At 45.6% G+C, this 16,775-nt stretch overlaps 1 protein-coding gene across 1 annotated transcript in view; it reads right to left on the bottom strand.

Moving 5' to 3' along the window:
• Positions 1–16,775, bottom strand: part of SRRM4 (serine/arginine repetitive matrix 4) — a 160,844-nt gene that overhangs the window by 39,313 nt on the left and 104,756 nt on the right. The window contains exons 2-4 of the mRNA XM_037817282.1: positions 7,890–8,036; positions 2,986–3,072; positions 787–858 (exon numbers count right to left, since the gene is read on the bottom strand). Coding sequence (XP_037673210.1) covers positions 787–858; positions 2,986–3,072; positions 7,890–8,036 — 306 coding nt within the window. The remainder of the gene's footprint in view (positions 1–786; positions 859–2,985; positions 3,073–7,889; positions 8,037–16,775) is intronic.

The following is a 16,775-nucleotide window of genomic DNA, read 5'->3' as shown; positions in this document are numbered from 1 at the left end:
AGGGCTAAGCAGGCTTTGTAAATGGGTGCAAATGGGGGGAGCAGGCCAGGCAGGGCCTGTGGCAAACCCAGCACCCATTCATTCTCCCTCGAAATGCACAGCTGCTCCCCAGCTCCGGCTGATGGGTGTCTGTGGGAAAGCTGGCCCAAAGAAGACAGGGGGTGTGATTTACAGAGTAACTGGGAATCTGGATTTCTGTATTGCAAAATCCTCCAAGGGTAAAATGTTGGCTTGGCTCACGTACCACGAATTTGAGCCTCCAAGTATGTACCCTTCTAATCTTATTTTCCCCTAAACATACGTGTGTGCGTGTGAGCGTGCATGTGTATAGTAGATGCTTTTTGGAATGCATGTCCAGTTCATAAAGATCCCTTACTTACTGTCCCTGCCTCCCCAATAAAGCTGGACAATCCCAGCAGCTGTACTTTAAGATATGATCCCACATGCTAGGGCCCAGATGGACCAATCAGAGAGTCCCTTCCTTGGGAAATGGGAATGAAGAACAAGACGGAGAGATTCAGTCTCTCCTGGCTGAAGCTGCAGCATGGAGAGTGGGAGCAGGTTGCAGCCAAGCGGCTGAGAAACTCTTGCCTTTTTATAAATCACATCCCCTTTCTGGTCTGAGTTAGTTTCACTGGGCATCAGGTCCTTGTAACAAATAACAATATAGAGGCAAATATTTTATATAAATGAAATGATATGCTCCTAAAGGACCTTTTGGTGCCACCCCCTTCCCCCTCCAAAGTCCCCATGGTGTCCCTGTTTGCAGAAAAGAAAGGACAATACCTGTGCCGTTTATGTTTCTTGGAACTTTTCTTCTTCTTTTTCTTGACAGGCGATGGGCTATATGATGGGGACCTGCCAGGGGAGGGGAGACACTTCAGGGGGAGGTGCTCAGAGGCCAAGGCTGATTTCCAAAGACCCTTCCCTGCCCCCCATATACAGGGTCTCAGCCCTTTCAGTAACACACATTAAGGCTAATACCAAGACTGATATTAATTTGCATTTGTTTTAAACATTATCAAGTGTTTTATATGCATTATCTCATTTAATTCTCCCCCACAATTCTTAAGTACAATTACTACCCTCTTTTTAAAGACAAGAAAAGTAAGGCTCAGAAAGGTGAAGTGACTTGCCCAAAGTCACACAGCTAGAAATGGATGAGCTGGGATTTCATTGAGATCTGTTTGATCCCAGTGACTTTATCCTCAATTGCTATCTTGCCCATAGCTGCCCTCCTGGTTGTGATGCAAAAATTTTCTTTTGTTTGCTGCTCTCTCCCCAAGCTATATACCCTTATTTCTATTCTTTGTCTCTCTCCTCTGCCCCACCGTGGTGTCCCCCAGTAAGACTAGATCCGTGGAGGGACCAGGCCATAGTTAGCATGGGCAGTGCCTCAAGGGGCCACTAAAGAAACAGAGACAGCCTAGGTGTGACAATAACTCCAGGCTGCAGTTCTGGTGACTGGGTTCTACTCTTGACTCTCCCACAACTCACTGAGTCATGTTGAGCAGGCTACTGTTCACCTCCAGTTCTCTTATTTCCCCACTGACAAATTCCCAGCATTTTAACAGATGAGGGATTGCAAACTCAGTGCCTACAGGGACCTCTCAGATGATATAAATGAATTTAGGGGGCCAGGTGGAAGATAATAGGGAGTGGTGGGGACTGTAGAGAAGCAGGGAGCCCCTGACTAAAGGAGTAGCCTGCTTCTCAGATCAGTGAGGGCCCCATGTGGAAATGCAGACCTGGTCTTCCAGAGCACCTGCCTTTTCTATAGAAGCCAAAGACACATATTTTCTTATGAAATCTGATTTTTTAGTGTTGGCCACCAATTAAAAAGAAAAAAAAATATTTTACAGGTCAAATAAAACATATCTGCTGGGGGAAATGGCTGAGGAACAACCTGACCCTTAAGGTATCACAGTGTCTGCTCCCAAAGAGGTGCCCAGCGGACATTTCTGAATGAATGAATGAATGAGTGAATGAATGAATCTCATGGTTTCCTTTTTTGATGTGTTCTTTTTACTTGGAAAAATCAGGATGCTCAAGTCACTTGCCCCAATTCCACCCCCACCCCACAATGGCTGGGACTCCGTGTCCTCGCCATATTCACCCCTGGATCCTTTTGGGGCCTGTCCCCTTGGAACTACGCTAAAGGGGTGTCGGGGGAACAAGGTTCCAGAAAACCTGGAGTTGGGGCCCATCATCCAGAAACTGCTCTCTGCTGCCCCCTGTAGGCCTCGGTAAAAGCTGCCTCTGAAAGGAGGTTTGGTGAGATTCTCGACGTGTCCCTCTCGGGTTCCAGCCCACCCCTCTGGAGCTGGGACACTGGACATGCCTTTAGTAGAGTTAGTGGAAGCCCAGAAGCAGAACTGGAATTTTTTCGTATGCAAAAATAGAAAGGGGGAATTTTACGTAGGAAAAAATCCATTTGCTGTAGCTGGCAAAAAATATAAAGTCTGTTATCCACACCCGATGTGTGGGTGTTGTGGAACCAGCTGAGAAGTCTGGGGTCAAAGCCCTGTAGGTTCTGTCACCCCCAATCTGAGCATTTCTTTTCTTGGCTCTAAAATGGGGATAATAATGCTTCCTTTGTAGTCTATGGTCAGCGGTAAAACAGATAGGTTAGAGTGCTTAGCACAGTCCCAGCACAGAGTAAGCCCTCAAAAAAAAAAAAAGAAAAAAAAAATCACTGGCAGAATGAGAATAAATGTGCTTCCTATTAATTGGTCATTTACTTTGTGCCAGACACCGTGACAGCTGCTTCCACAACCACTTTCTCATCAAATTCTCATTATCACCATTTTATAGACACGGAAACAGGCACAGAGAGATGCAGTGACTGGCCCAAGGTCACACAGTAGTTAACAGGCAGAGAGGGGATTTGAACCCCGTGCTGTCTGACTCCCAGATCTGGATTACTCCATTTTTTTCTTTCCTCCAATCTTCAAAGTCTTGCCCCCCGCCCCTTGGTGCGCTCACCTCCTTCTCTTCTTCCGAGTGGATTTCTTCTTTTTCTTCTTCCCCCTGGAGGAAGGCGGTGGTGTCAAGTCTTTGTCACGAGAGGCGCTGTGGGGAACACAAGGTAGGTGTTTGAGGCTGTAGGGTTCTCCAACCCCCAACCAGGGCTCTTGCAGCCTGAGAAGGACCCTGTTCCTTGGAGGATCCAGGACCCACAGCGAATACCTAATTACCACCTCATGGTTACTTCTGTCACCCTTCAGATTTAGTGCTTCAAATAAGGCATTAATTGTCGACCTAATGAGACAGGCGCCTTACGTTACCCAAACACCAATTGACTATTTAAAACAGTTATAGAGGTTAACTATTCCTTAATAGATTTATTATTGAATTTGCAAATGGCTCACCTTGGTAAATAAATCACTTTTAAAATAATTAATCGGCAGCTCAGCCCTGTCCCTCCCCAATACATCGCATCTGTAGTTTCTGCTGGAAATTTAATAGGAGACGGAAGGTATGTTAAATAGCAGCTGATATTAAAAGCATATTTGCTGAGGTCTAATGTAACAAGATATGTATCTTATATTGCCTCACAGAACCTCAAAGACCTCCCGCTATTCAGGAATAATTATTTCCTGTTCAATTAAATTCAAATGCTCAGGTTGCAGTTATAGGAAGGCAAGTTATCTCCTTTTATAATTGGGGCTGGCTCCAGGGATTCAAAAAAAAAAAAAAAAACTCTAGCCTGTGAAAAAGGAAGGTTGTTTCAGACGAAAAACTGCTTGGGAAGTGAAACATGCTAACCCAGTTGAACTGCAATGGGAGAATATAATATTAATAATATAATAATAAAAGAACTAATATTTTTATCCTCATTATTAGTAATAACCAACTACCATGTATTATGTGCCAAGTGTTTTAAATGCTTTGATACTCACGAAAGCACTGTGAAGATGGTACAATTTTTCATAATTCTCATTTAACAGATGAAACAAAGGGGGCTCAGAAATTTGAACTGACTTGCTGAGGACCACCCAATTAGGAAGTGTCAATGGGATTTGAACCTAGGTCTGTGTGATTCCAATCATGAGAGCTTTCCCACAAAACCACCTGCCTCCTCAAACTTGTTTGTGTGGCAGATCTCTTAGAAATTATCCAACTCTTTACAGAATATCATAAAATGTTGCAATATTTAATTGCATTCTAAGAATCTGGATCATTATGATTAGAAGAATGAATGATAAAAGAATGATTGCAATATATATTAAGGTCTCTGCATTTCCAATAAATAAAAATCATAAATCTTTATCTATCTATACTATTTTCAAGAGAGTTGCTTTTAGCAGGTTAGAAATGAATGTCATGGGAATTAAGGCCCTAGCTATTTAACTGCATTTATATGTTACAAAGCACAAAGTGCAGTATATGTATCCAGCAAGCAAACAAGCTGTTTGTATAAACGTGAGAGGCCACCTCCAAGGTTTCCCTCCAAGTGCCTGACACAGAGCAAGAGCCTAATAAATATTTGTCAAGTGACCAAATGAGTGATGAAGAATGGATGAAATAATTTAGTCACTTGTAAAATCATCTTGTTTCCTATAAACACCCTCAGTGTAAGTAACAGCTGCCAGGAATTTGAGAGAAAACATTTGAAGAAGAAATACTTTATTAAAAGTCTCTTTAAAGTGTGTCTTGAAAAACAGGCAGACTCCATGTTTCAGCTGACCAACTCTGCCTTCTGGAACCCCAGGGTCGCAGAGGAGCTGGGTTTGAGAACCACTGTCTTAGACTCAGCTTTAAGTGATAGAATACTGAGAAAGCCCTTGAATTTGGATAGATTTTAGGTCTGTGAGGTGGGAATAAACAATCCTCTCAATAATTCCCCAGGTAGGTCTGCATATCCTCCACTTCTTTCTCTCCCCTGCACCAATTTTCCTAGGTGTGCAACCCAGAGAGACTGGGAGGTGCAGAATAGTGGTTAAATACACAGCAGGTAAGTTCCAAGTGGGTAAGTATGCTATGATTACATATGCAGTGGTTACGTATGCAGGGCTTCAATATGCACTGGTTAAGTATGCTGCAGGTTAAATAGGCTGTGGTTAAGCATGCAGCGGGTTAAACTGGCAATGGTTGCATATGCAGTGAAGTTCATAGTATTTAATAGGCAGTGGTTAAATACACAGTGGTTATGTATGCAGCAGTTAAGTATGCAGAGGTTAAGTATGCAGTGGTTAGATGTGCATGGTTCCACATGCAGTGGTTAAGAATACAGTGATTACATATGTAGCACGCTTTGTATGACTGACTGGTATGTGAATATATCTCAATAAAATTGAATTAAAAATATGTACAGTGAAGAGTGTGGGTTCTGCAATCAGTGGGTCAAAGAAGAAACTACAAGAGAAATCAGTAAACATCTCGAGACAATTGAAAATGAGAACACAACATATCAAAATGTATGGGATGTAGCGAAGGCAGTGCTGAGAGGGAAATTTATAGCCCTAAATACCTACATTAAAAAAGAAGAGAGCTAAAATCAAAGACCTAATGGCACACCTGGAGGAACTAGAAAAAGAACAGCGAACTAATACCAAAGCAAACAGGAGAGAAATAACAAAGATGAGCGCAAAAATAAACGAAATTGAGAATTAAAAAAAAAATAGAATCAACAAAACCAAAAGACAGTTCTTTGAGGAAATCAATAAAATTGACAAACCCTTAGCTAGACTGATAAAGAATGTGGGATCTGGGAACTGACAAACCTGTATTTAAATTGTGACTCTATCACTTACTAGTTTGGAGACATTTCTGAGCCTTGTTTTTGTCCTCTGTAAGACAAAAATAAACTAAAGTACCTGTGCCATAAGTTTGTCATGAGGAATAAAGAAGCTCTGCCCACGTAATATACCCTGCCCTGGCACAAAGCAAGTTTACGGTAAATGGAGCTTCTATTACAGTAATTACAACTTTTATTATCGCTATTATTATTTGTCATCATTATTGTGGTTTTTATCATATCTGAGAGTCAGTCACAGGTAGGAGAAGGGAGCAAGATGTCCAGACAGCAATCAAGTTGATAATAAGGCATCATTTCTCAGATTTTCCTACCTAGAATCTTCTCTTCTGGCGTCTTGACATGTCAACTAACCTTGGTCGAGCATCTCCTGTGTTCTATGCCATATGCCAGGATTTGTACGTGCATAACCTGATTCTCCCAATCTGGAGAATTAGATCTTAGTATCCCCATTTGATTGCTATGAAAACTGAGGTCCAGGAAGGAAAAGTAACTTGCCAAGGTCACTCAGTAAGTGGTAGCTTCCGGGTTTGGACTCAAGTCTCTAAAAATTCCCCCTTGGCAGTCTGAGAGAAAACGTTTTGAAAATACAGAAATTCCCTCCTACCCCTTTCTCTCTCCATCTCCCCCAGTCTCTCATGGAAGCAATCCCTTTCCTGTTTCTTGGAGATAACTTTGCCAGATTTGATGTTGAGATTCGCTTCTCCAAGCTGATAGGACTTAATTGTTTCTCCCTCACTGAAATCACAGCCTAAATAAAGTCTGTAGTGGAATTGGCAGGTTGGGAGTGGGGGGTGGGGGTGGGGGTGGGTGGCTTTGGATGTGAAAGCTCCCCAAGTTGCTTTCTCAAAATTCAATAACCATATCTCCTAGAACTGGAGATTTTAAAGATGGGCCCAGGTTAAAAGACTTCAGGGTTCTATGAACTCTTTGAAATGGTACATAGAGTTTGGGGAATATACTTGGGAGCACATACATTGTTAAGGGGACAGAACTCATATAGCTTCTGTCTAGTTCTCAAATGGGTACCCAATATTATTTTGAATCTCTACCTTAATAAACCAAGAATTCCAGGATTCAAGGAGAGAATTTGGACAAGAGACCAAGTATCCGGTCCTGCTACCACTGGCCTCAGTTTCCCCATCTGTAAAATGGCTTTTATACTCTGATTCCACACAAGGAGGTAGGTAATATATCTGGGGAGTTTTCCTGACAAGGACACCAAATTCATTTTATACCTTTAGCTGGGGAGTAGATACAGGTTCAAGGCAGGGAGAGAGTGGTGGGTTAGTTTGAGGAGAGGGGTAAGTCTCCTAGACCAGGTAGTGAAACTGACGTATAAAGACATGTTGCAAACAGAATCAGATTTCCCAGAGGCCGAAGACCAGTCAGGTTTTATACATGTATGGAACAACACAGAAAAACAGAAGGCAGAGATTAGATTGGATTTGTCATTAGCATCAATAATGTGATTTTTAGTCTAGGATTTAAGATCAGAGACTGGAGTTCAAAACTCATTCTGCCATTTATTGGCTGACATATTTAGGCCAAGCTTCTTTACCTTTTCAAGCCTCAGTAAAATCCTGTATCCTCAGATCCTATCACACAGCTTGTCACATTGAAGGTGCTCAAAAAATACTGGTTGAGTAATTGAATTAAGGAATGAATGCAAAGATCTGGAAGGCATCAGACGAGGTCTGTGCTGAAGTCATGATTTGGGAGTCAGGGACTCATAGATGGTCATCAAAACAAAAACCAGAGGAACTCCATTATTCAAGGCAGGGGTCAACAAACTATGGTCTGTGGACCAAATCTAGCCCACTTCCTATTTTTTATAAATAAAGTTTTATTGGAACACAGCCATGCCATTTCTTTACCTATCGTCTACGGCTGCTTTTGTGCTAAAAGGGTAGTGTCGGGTAATCATGATAGAGACTGTTTGGCCTACAAACTTAAAATCTTTATCTGGTCTTTAACAGAAAAAAAAATTCCTGACCCCTAATTTAAGAAACAGAAAGAAGAACTTTCAATAGAGAGTAGGGAGATGTGGCCAGCAGGACAAACTTCATTTCTGTAGCCTCAACTTTAACTTCTCCACTGGATGAAGAGAGGAGGGGAGGTGGCATCTCACCTGCGTGCTCTGGCAGGACTGAGCTCCCGGCAGGCCTTGTCTCTCTCCCAGCTGTTGGTGCCCGAGGTCTCGGTAGCCAGACGCTGACCCAGCTTTTCCGAGGGTCCATCTTGAGCTGGCGCTGTGGGGCTGCTCTGGGGCTCTGCCCTACAGGGGAAGAAATAAGAAGGCAGAAGCATTAGGATATGGCAGAAACACTTAATGCTGATCAAATATTCCCAGAGACTTTCTAATATTTCCCAGCTTCCCTTGCAGCTAGGTTGAGGTGATATGTTATAAGGTTACTTTTGGCCAGTGGTCTCTAGGGGAGTGACATGTGTCATATCATATATCAAGGTCGGGGTGTCTTCACCAGCTCTTACCTCCTCTGTTACAGGGACTTTGGAGGCCACATATTCTGAAAGGCAAAGTTGCTAGATGTAGGAGAGATTCCTGTACCCCATCAGACTTTGTATGAGAGAAATAAACCTTAAATAGGTCAAGCCACTGAGATTTGGGGGTTTATTTGTTTCTGCAGCATAGTCTATCCTATTCTGACTAAATTATAGGGAGAAGCTGGAAACCTGTATTTCACTTCCTTTCTCAAGGTATAATTGGAAGCCAAAGCATGATAAGATTAGTTCAACCTCCCCCCACCCACCTTGCTATTTCTATTCCATTTTTATGCCCAATCTATGTATGGGACAAATATACCTGGATTCAAACCCTATCTTTACCATCTAGTATCTGTAGGACTTTGGGCCAGTTACTTAACCTCTTTGAGTCTCAGTTTCTCAACTATAAAATAAGGAATAATATCTCCATTTATTGTTGAGTTGTAAAGATAAAATGAGATGATGTGTGCAAACAGAAAGAGCTAAAAAAATGTCAGTTCCCCTTCCCCTCCCTTCCCTTCCCTGTGACCCAGCCTGCCAACATTGCATCCTTAGAAGACATGAGGTCATGTACTTTGGAAGGCAGGTACCAGGAGGGCCTGAAGTTCTCCTCTCTGCAACTGACCTGAGCTCTAAACCACACCAGGAAATTACCTGTGAGTTCTGCTTCCTTATTTGGGCCCAGAGAGGGAAAGGAAGTTGCCTGGTTACTCAGCTTTTAAAGAGATTGCACTCAAATTACCTGGCTCCTAACCAGGAGAAGGCAGGAGTTTGAGACCTGCTTCCAGAACCCAGGTCAAGCATTGATCACAGGCACTAGCATTTCTCGTGCACCAAGCTCCTGCAGCCGGTGCATCAAGATTGGTTTTATGACTCAGGACGAATCCATCTGATAAGTCCCCCTGCTCCTTAGGGCTCCCAGGAGAGCAGGCCAGGCCCAGGCAATATTGAAAGAAAGGCAGGAAAACACATTCATCTCTGTCAGCCGTTTATCGGTGCATCTTTAGGAACAGAACCAGGAGATACTGCAAGTCCAGGAGGAGCTGAGAGCCTATTTGGAGCTGCCCAGCCCTCCTCACCGCCGACACCACGCTGCCAGAACTCCTCTCCATCCTGTTAGGCCTCAGCTTTCCCCACGACCTCCCTGGCCCGCTTCTCCTGGTTTCACTGCCCCGTCTGTGCTTCTACATGTGGAATGCTGTCTTAGCTCTTCACAGCCAGCTCAGAGTTGGCACTTTCTGCCCAGCCCCCAGCAAGGCTTGCCTCTTCCCTTACTTGCCCTGGCCTGAGCTAACCTCATTCATCAATTCTGGTTCGCTCTGTGCCGACTACATGTCCACATCAGTTCTGGGTGTAGGGGTGCAGCAAACAATACAGAGATGTCCCCCTCAGTCATGGAGTTCACGCTATAGATGGGGAGCAGAGCATAAACACACAAGCAAGTAAAAATATGGCTTATAGATGGTAATAAATTATGGAGAAAATAAAGCAGCACAATTGGGCTAGCAAATGGGAGGGGGTGGCTGCTATTTTGAACCCAGCGATCAGGGAAGGTAATGGGGGAATGGAGACTTAAGGAAAGAGGGACTAACCTTGCAGTTTAGGGTGGTTTTTAAAGTGTGTCCACAGATTCCTCGCCCCTCCTGCCAACATAAAATGAAAACCGATTCCCCTTCCTTAGAAAGAGGAATGGATTCGGTGGCCCACTTCTAATGAATAGAATGTGGTGGTAGTGATGTGTGACCTCCACCTCGCTTTCTTGGCCTGGCCACTCTGGGAGAAGCCAGCCACCATGGTGTGAGGACACATGGGCAGCCCTATGGAGAGGCCCATGGGATGAGGGTCTGCAGCCCCCCACCATTGGCCAGCACCAACTTGCCAGCCATGGAGGGAGCCACCATGGATGCAGATCCCCAGCCCCAGTCGAGCCTTCGGATGACGGCAGCCCTGACTGACATCTTGATGGCAACCTCATGACAGATCGCCCCATCAGGCTCCTGACTCATAGAAACAGTGAGGCATTCATAGTAACTGTTATTGCTATTTTACACCATGAAGATCTGGGATCATTTGTTGCACAATGCATGAGTATCTGTGGGATGTGGGCTCCAGGCAGAGGGAACAGCAAGTTCAAAGATCCTGCAATTGGAGCAGTCTTGGCATGTTCCAGGAACAGCAAACAAGGGGTACAGTGGTAAGAGGTGAGATCAGAGAGGAAGTGGGGGAAAGAGAGTCATATTATATGACTTTTTTGTCAGTCGTGAGGAGATCTTTGGGTTTCCTGCAGATGAAACGGGAAGCCTTTTGAACAGAGGCGTGACATGGCTTGGATTACATTTTAGATGGACCATTCTAAAATGATCCTTGGCTGAGGATCATGCCAAGGCTGAGAGATCCTAGCCTGAAGAGAGGGAGGGATCGAGACGGAGAGGTGGGAGACAAGAGTGGCTCTGTCTAAAGGGGTAGCAATGGAGGTGGTGAGATGTGGCCGATTCTGATGTGTTTTGGGAGTTGAATGAACAGCATTTGCTACTGGGAAGAAATGGGGCGTGAGGGGAGAAGCAAGTTTTTGCACCTGAGCAACTGAAAGGATTAAACCCACCATCAATTGAGATGGAGAAGGTGGCAGAGGGAGCAGGTTTTTGGGGTGATCTAATTCCTTTTATAGGAGCTGATGGTCCCTTTGCTACCCTTATGGAGGATCTCCATAATCTGTGTAGTTGTAGCCATTTAAGTGTCTTCTCTCACACTGAACCATGAGCTTCCCAAGAATGGGACCATATCTTATTCCCTCAGAGTCTGCTGCATGGCAAGTATACAACAATATTCATTGAATGAATAAACAAAAGAGCAAATGCATTGGCTAATGAGAATGCTCTTTGTTTCAAAAAGTTAAAAGGAGCTTTCGAGATGATAAAGATGAACCCCTCATGTTACATTTGGGGGAGACTGAGGCCCAGAGAGGGTGACTAACCTTGCTGACATCCCAGTCTGAGCAGCCTACCCATCAGTGCCTTTTCTTTTCTGTCTCATAGTTCCCTTAGAAAAGAGGTCAGTGAGTTCAGCAATGTGTGCCTATTGCCCAGCAGAGCGCTGAGTTGGACACAGACCAATGGAATTTTGGACTCCCTGGCATCCTACTGAAAACTGAAACACAAATATGCACCAGAGGCAAGCCCAGAACAGGCCAAACCTGGGCACTGCTGTGGGGCACATGGCTCTGCGTAGGCACTCGGTAACTTGTGCATCGGGCAGAAGGCTCCCAGGGACTTGTGCTAGTGGAGGAAGTAGAGGCAGGGGTTATCGACGGTGCAGGGAAAGCCGGTGGCTGCTGCTGCCAGAGCCCTGGAGGGGACGAGGTTTGGGGTGAAGACAATGCCTCATCCTTCCGTCACTGCAAGCCGTGGGGGTCACAATAGGAGATGGGGAGATTCTGATGGTTTGGTGAGGAACCACACGGTGGCGTTTGCTGGAATTCTTATAGCTTTATACTCCTTGCTGTGATGGGTTGTTCTTTTTCTCTGATAGTTCTGGTTTCACTTTCCTGGTAACTGGGTACCCCACCTGGGATTTTGCCATCAAACAAACAAAAGTATAATTAATTCTACCAGGCAGACAGGGAGTGCTGAGGGGAGGAAGAAGAGCATCTTTAGTAATATAATATAGGTTTTAACATCTTTTTTCAAGATGTTCCAACGCTTTCTTAAAACTGAAAGAGATTGGGAAAGCCATAAACTCCACTTTGTCTAGTTTATGGATGGATGAGTAGAAAAATAGGGGAAGGAAACAAACAGACAAAGGTACCCAGTGTTCTTTTTTACTTCAATTGCTCTTTTTCACTCTAATTATTATTCTTGTTATTTTTGTGTGTGTGCTAATGAAGGTGTCAGGGATTGATTTAGGTGATGAATGTACAACTACGTAATGGTACTGTAAACAATCGAAAGTACGATTTGTTTTGTATGACTGCGTGGTATGTGAATATATCTCAATAAAATGAAGATAAAAAAAAAAAAAAAAAAAACTGAAAGAGCACCGAGAGCATCTAGTTCAGGGTTCCTCAAACCTGGCAACAGCCTCAGGTGACCCGGAGGAACTTTTAAAAACACACATTCCTAGGCCAGAGCCTAGCTGTAAAGAAATCAGAATCACAAAGGGGCAAAACTCTGAAATCTGTGTCTTAAAGAAACATCCCTGGGAACCCTGCTCCTAAAATCCAGACTGATCGCCAGGAAGAGAAGACCTACCCTGGCCTCCATCCACCTCTGCCCCCCACCCCTTAGCCAGGTGGACCCACGCAGCCTCCCCACTGTTTCTCTTTCCCATCTCAGGGCCTTCGCACCTGCCCTGAGGTTTCTCCAGCTCTTTGCACCACCGACTCCTTCCCTCCACTCAGTCTCAGCTCAAATGTCACCTCAGAGTCCTCATATTCATCTTGCTCCCTGCCTGTCACAGGTGTCGGATTTATTTTCTTCTTAGCACATGTCACTATTTGAAATGGCCTTTTAATATGTTTATTTGCTAACTGTTTGTCTTCCCGATTAGCATACAAGCTCCAAGGCCATGGGGACTCTTCTTTCCTCACCACTGAGTCCCCAGGTGTATGGTGCTTAGCATAGAGCAACATTGCTCTGTAAGTTTCTGTTGAATGAATGAATGAATGGATGAACGAATGAATGAATGAATTCTGATGATCAATTTGGTTTAGGAACCTCAGATCTGGGTCAGCCTCTCCTTGCAAACAAAAAAGCCGAGGTTCAGAGTTGGGGGGCGGTGCGAGGTCACCCAGCGCTGCAGGGCGCCAGCCCCGGACCCGCCCCCCGCAACCCCACCCTGCTTCCTTCTCTGCCTCTGTCTTTGCCTCCTTCCTTGCAGGGCCCTAAGAACAATTCTGCGTTCCATCTTTGCTGAGGGGTACCGGCAGCTGCCTCGTTTTCACCACATAGCTCTTTGATGTTACATTAAAAAAAAAAATACTTAAAGCGAGATCTTCAGGGGACGGCTAAAACAGCGAAGTCAAGGGCTCGCACACTCCACTTCACAGAAGGGGGGAGCGGGCAGGAAAGCCGATTGCTCAAGGCCTCCCCTCTCTATTCCTGCTAATCAGTGATCTGGAGCTTGGAGGCTGCTCTCCGTCGTCACGGCAACCAACTGATAAGAGTCGGGGCTGAACTCTGCAAAACTCTCCAAGACGCCTGGATCCCTCGCCGCTTCCCAGGGTCCCCCAGCAAAGCATCCTGCTCACCCACCAATTGCACGCCGCTCCCCACGAAGTGCTCTCTCGGCCCAGGGTTGGTGCAAATCCTTGCGCCCCGAGCTCCAGATGGAGTTAAACACCATTTTGGGGGCCTAGAGACAAACCAAGTCAGCGCAGATAGGACCCCTGCCCCAGCCTACCCCTGCAAAGAGAGGGGAAACTGAGGCTCCAAGAGGCAGAGGGATTTGTTTTTTTATTAAATTCAGTTTTATTGAAATACATTCACACACCATACAATCATCCATGGTATACAATCCACTGTCCACAGTATGATCACATAGTTATGCGTTCATCACCACAATCTATCTCTGAACATTTTCCTTACATCAGAAAGAACCAGAACAAGAATAAAAAATAAAAGTGAAAAAAGAACACCCAAATCATCCCCCATCCCACCCCATTTGTCCTTTAATTTTTCTCCCCATTTTTCTACTCATCCATACACTAGATAAAGGGGGTGTGATCCACAAGGTCTTCACAATCACGCTGTCACCCCTTGTAATCTACATTATTATATAATTGTCTTCAGGAGTCCAGACTGCTGGGTTGGAGTTTGGTAGTTTCAGGTATTTACTTCTAGCTATTCCAATACATTAAAACCTAAGAGATGTTATCTATATAGTGCATAAGAATGTCCACCAGAGTGACCTCTCGACTCCATTTGAAATCTCTCAGCCACTGAAACTATTTCGTCTCATTTGAGGCAAAGGGATTTGCCCAGTCCCCACCCTGAGTCCCATCAGAGCTGTGGCTTGGAACCACGGCTTTTCCAGCGCCAGCTGAGTGCCCTCTCCACGTCACTTGATCATAACAGCTGCCAGCGTTTCCCAAATGCCTGCCTGTGCCAGACACCGTGCTAAGTGCATTACTGCATTTGAACTTCATCATCTCCACTCGGCAGATGAAGAAACTGAGACCTGGAAAGATTAAGGGGCAAGAACACCGGCTGCCCTCCATGTTTATAAGGATCAATGGAGAAAATAGGGGGCGATCTGGAAAAGACTTTGAAAATGTACGGGAGGAACAAGTTGGGGCACAGGGTGCATCTCGTTCATTTCCCTGGGATACAGGGGCTCGACACACATGTGTGGAGAGGGGCTCGGCCTGGGTATTACATTCCACAAACAGAAATGGCATTTGGTTGTTAGATTCGGGACATGCCTGACACTTATTGCCTCCATCCCACTAATAGCTCCTCTTGTGCATAGAACAATTTTCTAATCCAGCATCTCAGTTGATGCCGGCAACCCTCTGTGAGATAACGCAGCGTGGCAGTGCTGTCCTGTTACACAGATGAAGACAGCAAAGCCTGGAGAGACAAAGGGACTGACTTTGCTTCTCATCCAGGGCTCACACCCCAGGTACTTCTTCTACGCTTGCACCCAGGGCTGTGAACAATCCACCTTTGTCCCTTTACTTGGCCAGACACGTGCATCTGTCTGTGGGAGGACCCAGCCCAGGGACAGGAGGAATTTGGCTAATTTGTTCCTAGGCTCCTGGGAGTTCAGGCTGGACCATGCTAGTATCCTGACCTGAGGCCTTGGCACTCCAAGTCCTTTTCAAGGTTAATCCAGTTAATTAAACCTGGTTCTGGATAATCCACTGGGGCTGTGACACTTTGAGCTTTGCTGTCACTGCTGGAGAAAGCTTAGGAGCTGGGCGGAAGACTGGGGTCCACCTGTGGGAGATCCCATTTGGGTGGGGAGGAGGCGGGGAATGGTCCTCTTAATAGAAACTGAATCACAAATAAGAGGCACTTGGATGATGCTGGCATCTCCCTTGTTATTTCGTTTGTTTCTCCAACAGTTGTTTCCAGAAAATCTACTTATTGTCAAGTTCCAAGGACCTAAAAGTAATCAAGACTTGGTTCCTGCCCTCAAGGAGTTCTCATCCTGGAAGGGAAGCAGATCCCTAAACTGGGAATTACAACGTAGTGTGGTATGTTCTCGTTCAGAAGCTTGGAGGGCCATGGAAGCACAGAGAGGGCACCTAACCCAGCCTGGGGAACACGGGCAGGTGGCTGCGGAAAGCTTCCTAGAAGACGGATGGGACCTGGGCAGGAGAGCCTGGTCAGAAGGGACAGCACGTGCAAAGGCCCAGCACTGAGACGCAGCAAGAGACCTTCCTGAAACTGCAGAGGATCATACTGTGGGGAGTGGGGAGGGTGGAGATGAGACTGGGGAGGAAGCCAGAGGCTGAATCATGCAGGTTCACCTGTAGACAGGTGCAACAGGTGCTTCCCAAACTTCACTGTGCATTTTGAAACACCTGGGGATTGTGTTAGCATGGACAGGCTGATTCAGTAGGACGGGGTTAGGGCCTGAGCTTCTGCATTCCTAACCAATTCCTAGGTGATGCTGCCACTGCTAGTCCATGGACAACACTTAGAGAAGTAAGACTGGAGATTCTACTAAGGAATCCAACTTGATACCGAAAGCAAAGCCTTCTACCATGCTTTCTCTCCAGCGACTGATGAGAATGGTTCACTTCAGTTCTCAAGGCTGAGAACGAGTGTGTGTGTGTGCATGAGGGTGTGTGGTAAACACTCTTGTACTTCAAAAATTGCCTGGTTCCCAAGTTCAGGTCAAAGGACAAAGGAACCATAAAGAGAAAAATCAGCTCAGCATTTCTTGCGCAGCTCAGCCAAGGAGATCCGGCTCCCAGATTGCATGGGTTTCGAACTCTCATCACAGAACACATCCATCCGCTGCCCTCCAGACAACCCCAAATCCAGCCAGTGGTTTCCCCCTCCACAGACCCCCTAGTCGACTGCCTATTTGCCAAGTGAAGGCTCAAACTGCTGAGGAGGATTGGATTTGATTGTTGGGATTGCCTGAGATGCAGGCTACCCCTAATTTGGAAATGGGCTGAATTTCAAATGCTGTGGTCTCCTGTCTGGACAGACTGCAGAAGGCAATAAGGTGATGCAGGGAAAGTGCACGGGTCCTGGAGTCTGACTCACCAGGTTCAAGCCCTGATTACACCAAGTTGAGTCCACGGGCCAGAACGACATCCCTTCCTCCAGCCCAGGGCAACCTCCAGACCAGCTGGTAATCAGCTGGGATTGCAGACAAGGTTTCATTTCTCCAGGGACGGTGTGTTGCTGGTTATATTTTCTTGCACTGGGAGGGACTGCATCAGGGGAGTCCCTTTGGGGCATCGCAGCCACTGCTGGAGGCAGGAACAAGCAAGCAAGAGTCCCCCGGGAAGAAGGAAGAAGCCCTCAACCTAAGAGGAAACAGCCCAGGGCAGGGG

Source organism: Choloepus didactylus, chromosome 23, assembly GCF_015220235.1.
Source record: "Choloepus didactylus isolate mChoDid1 chromosome 23, mChoDid1.pri, whole genome shotgun sequence".
Lineage (NCBI taxonomy): Eukaryota > Metazoa > Chordata > Mammalia > Pilosa > Megalonychidae > Choloepus > Choloepus didactylus.
Note: the sequence above shows the minus strand (reverse complement) of the source record. Positions and strands in the feature narration are given on the sequence as shown.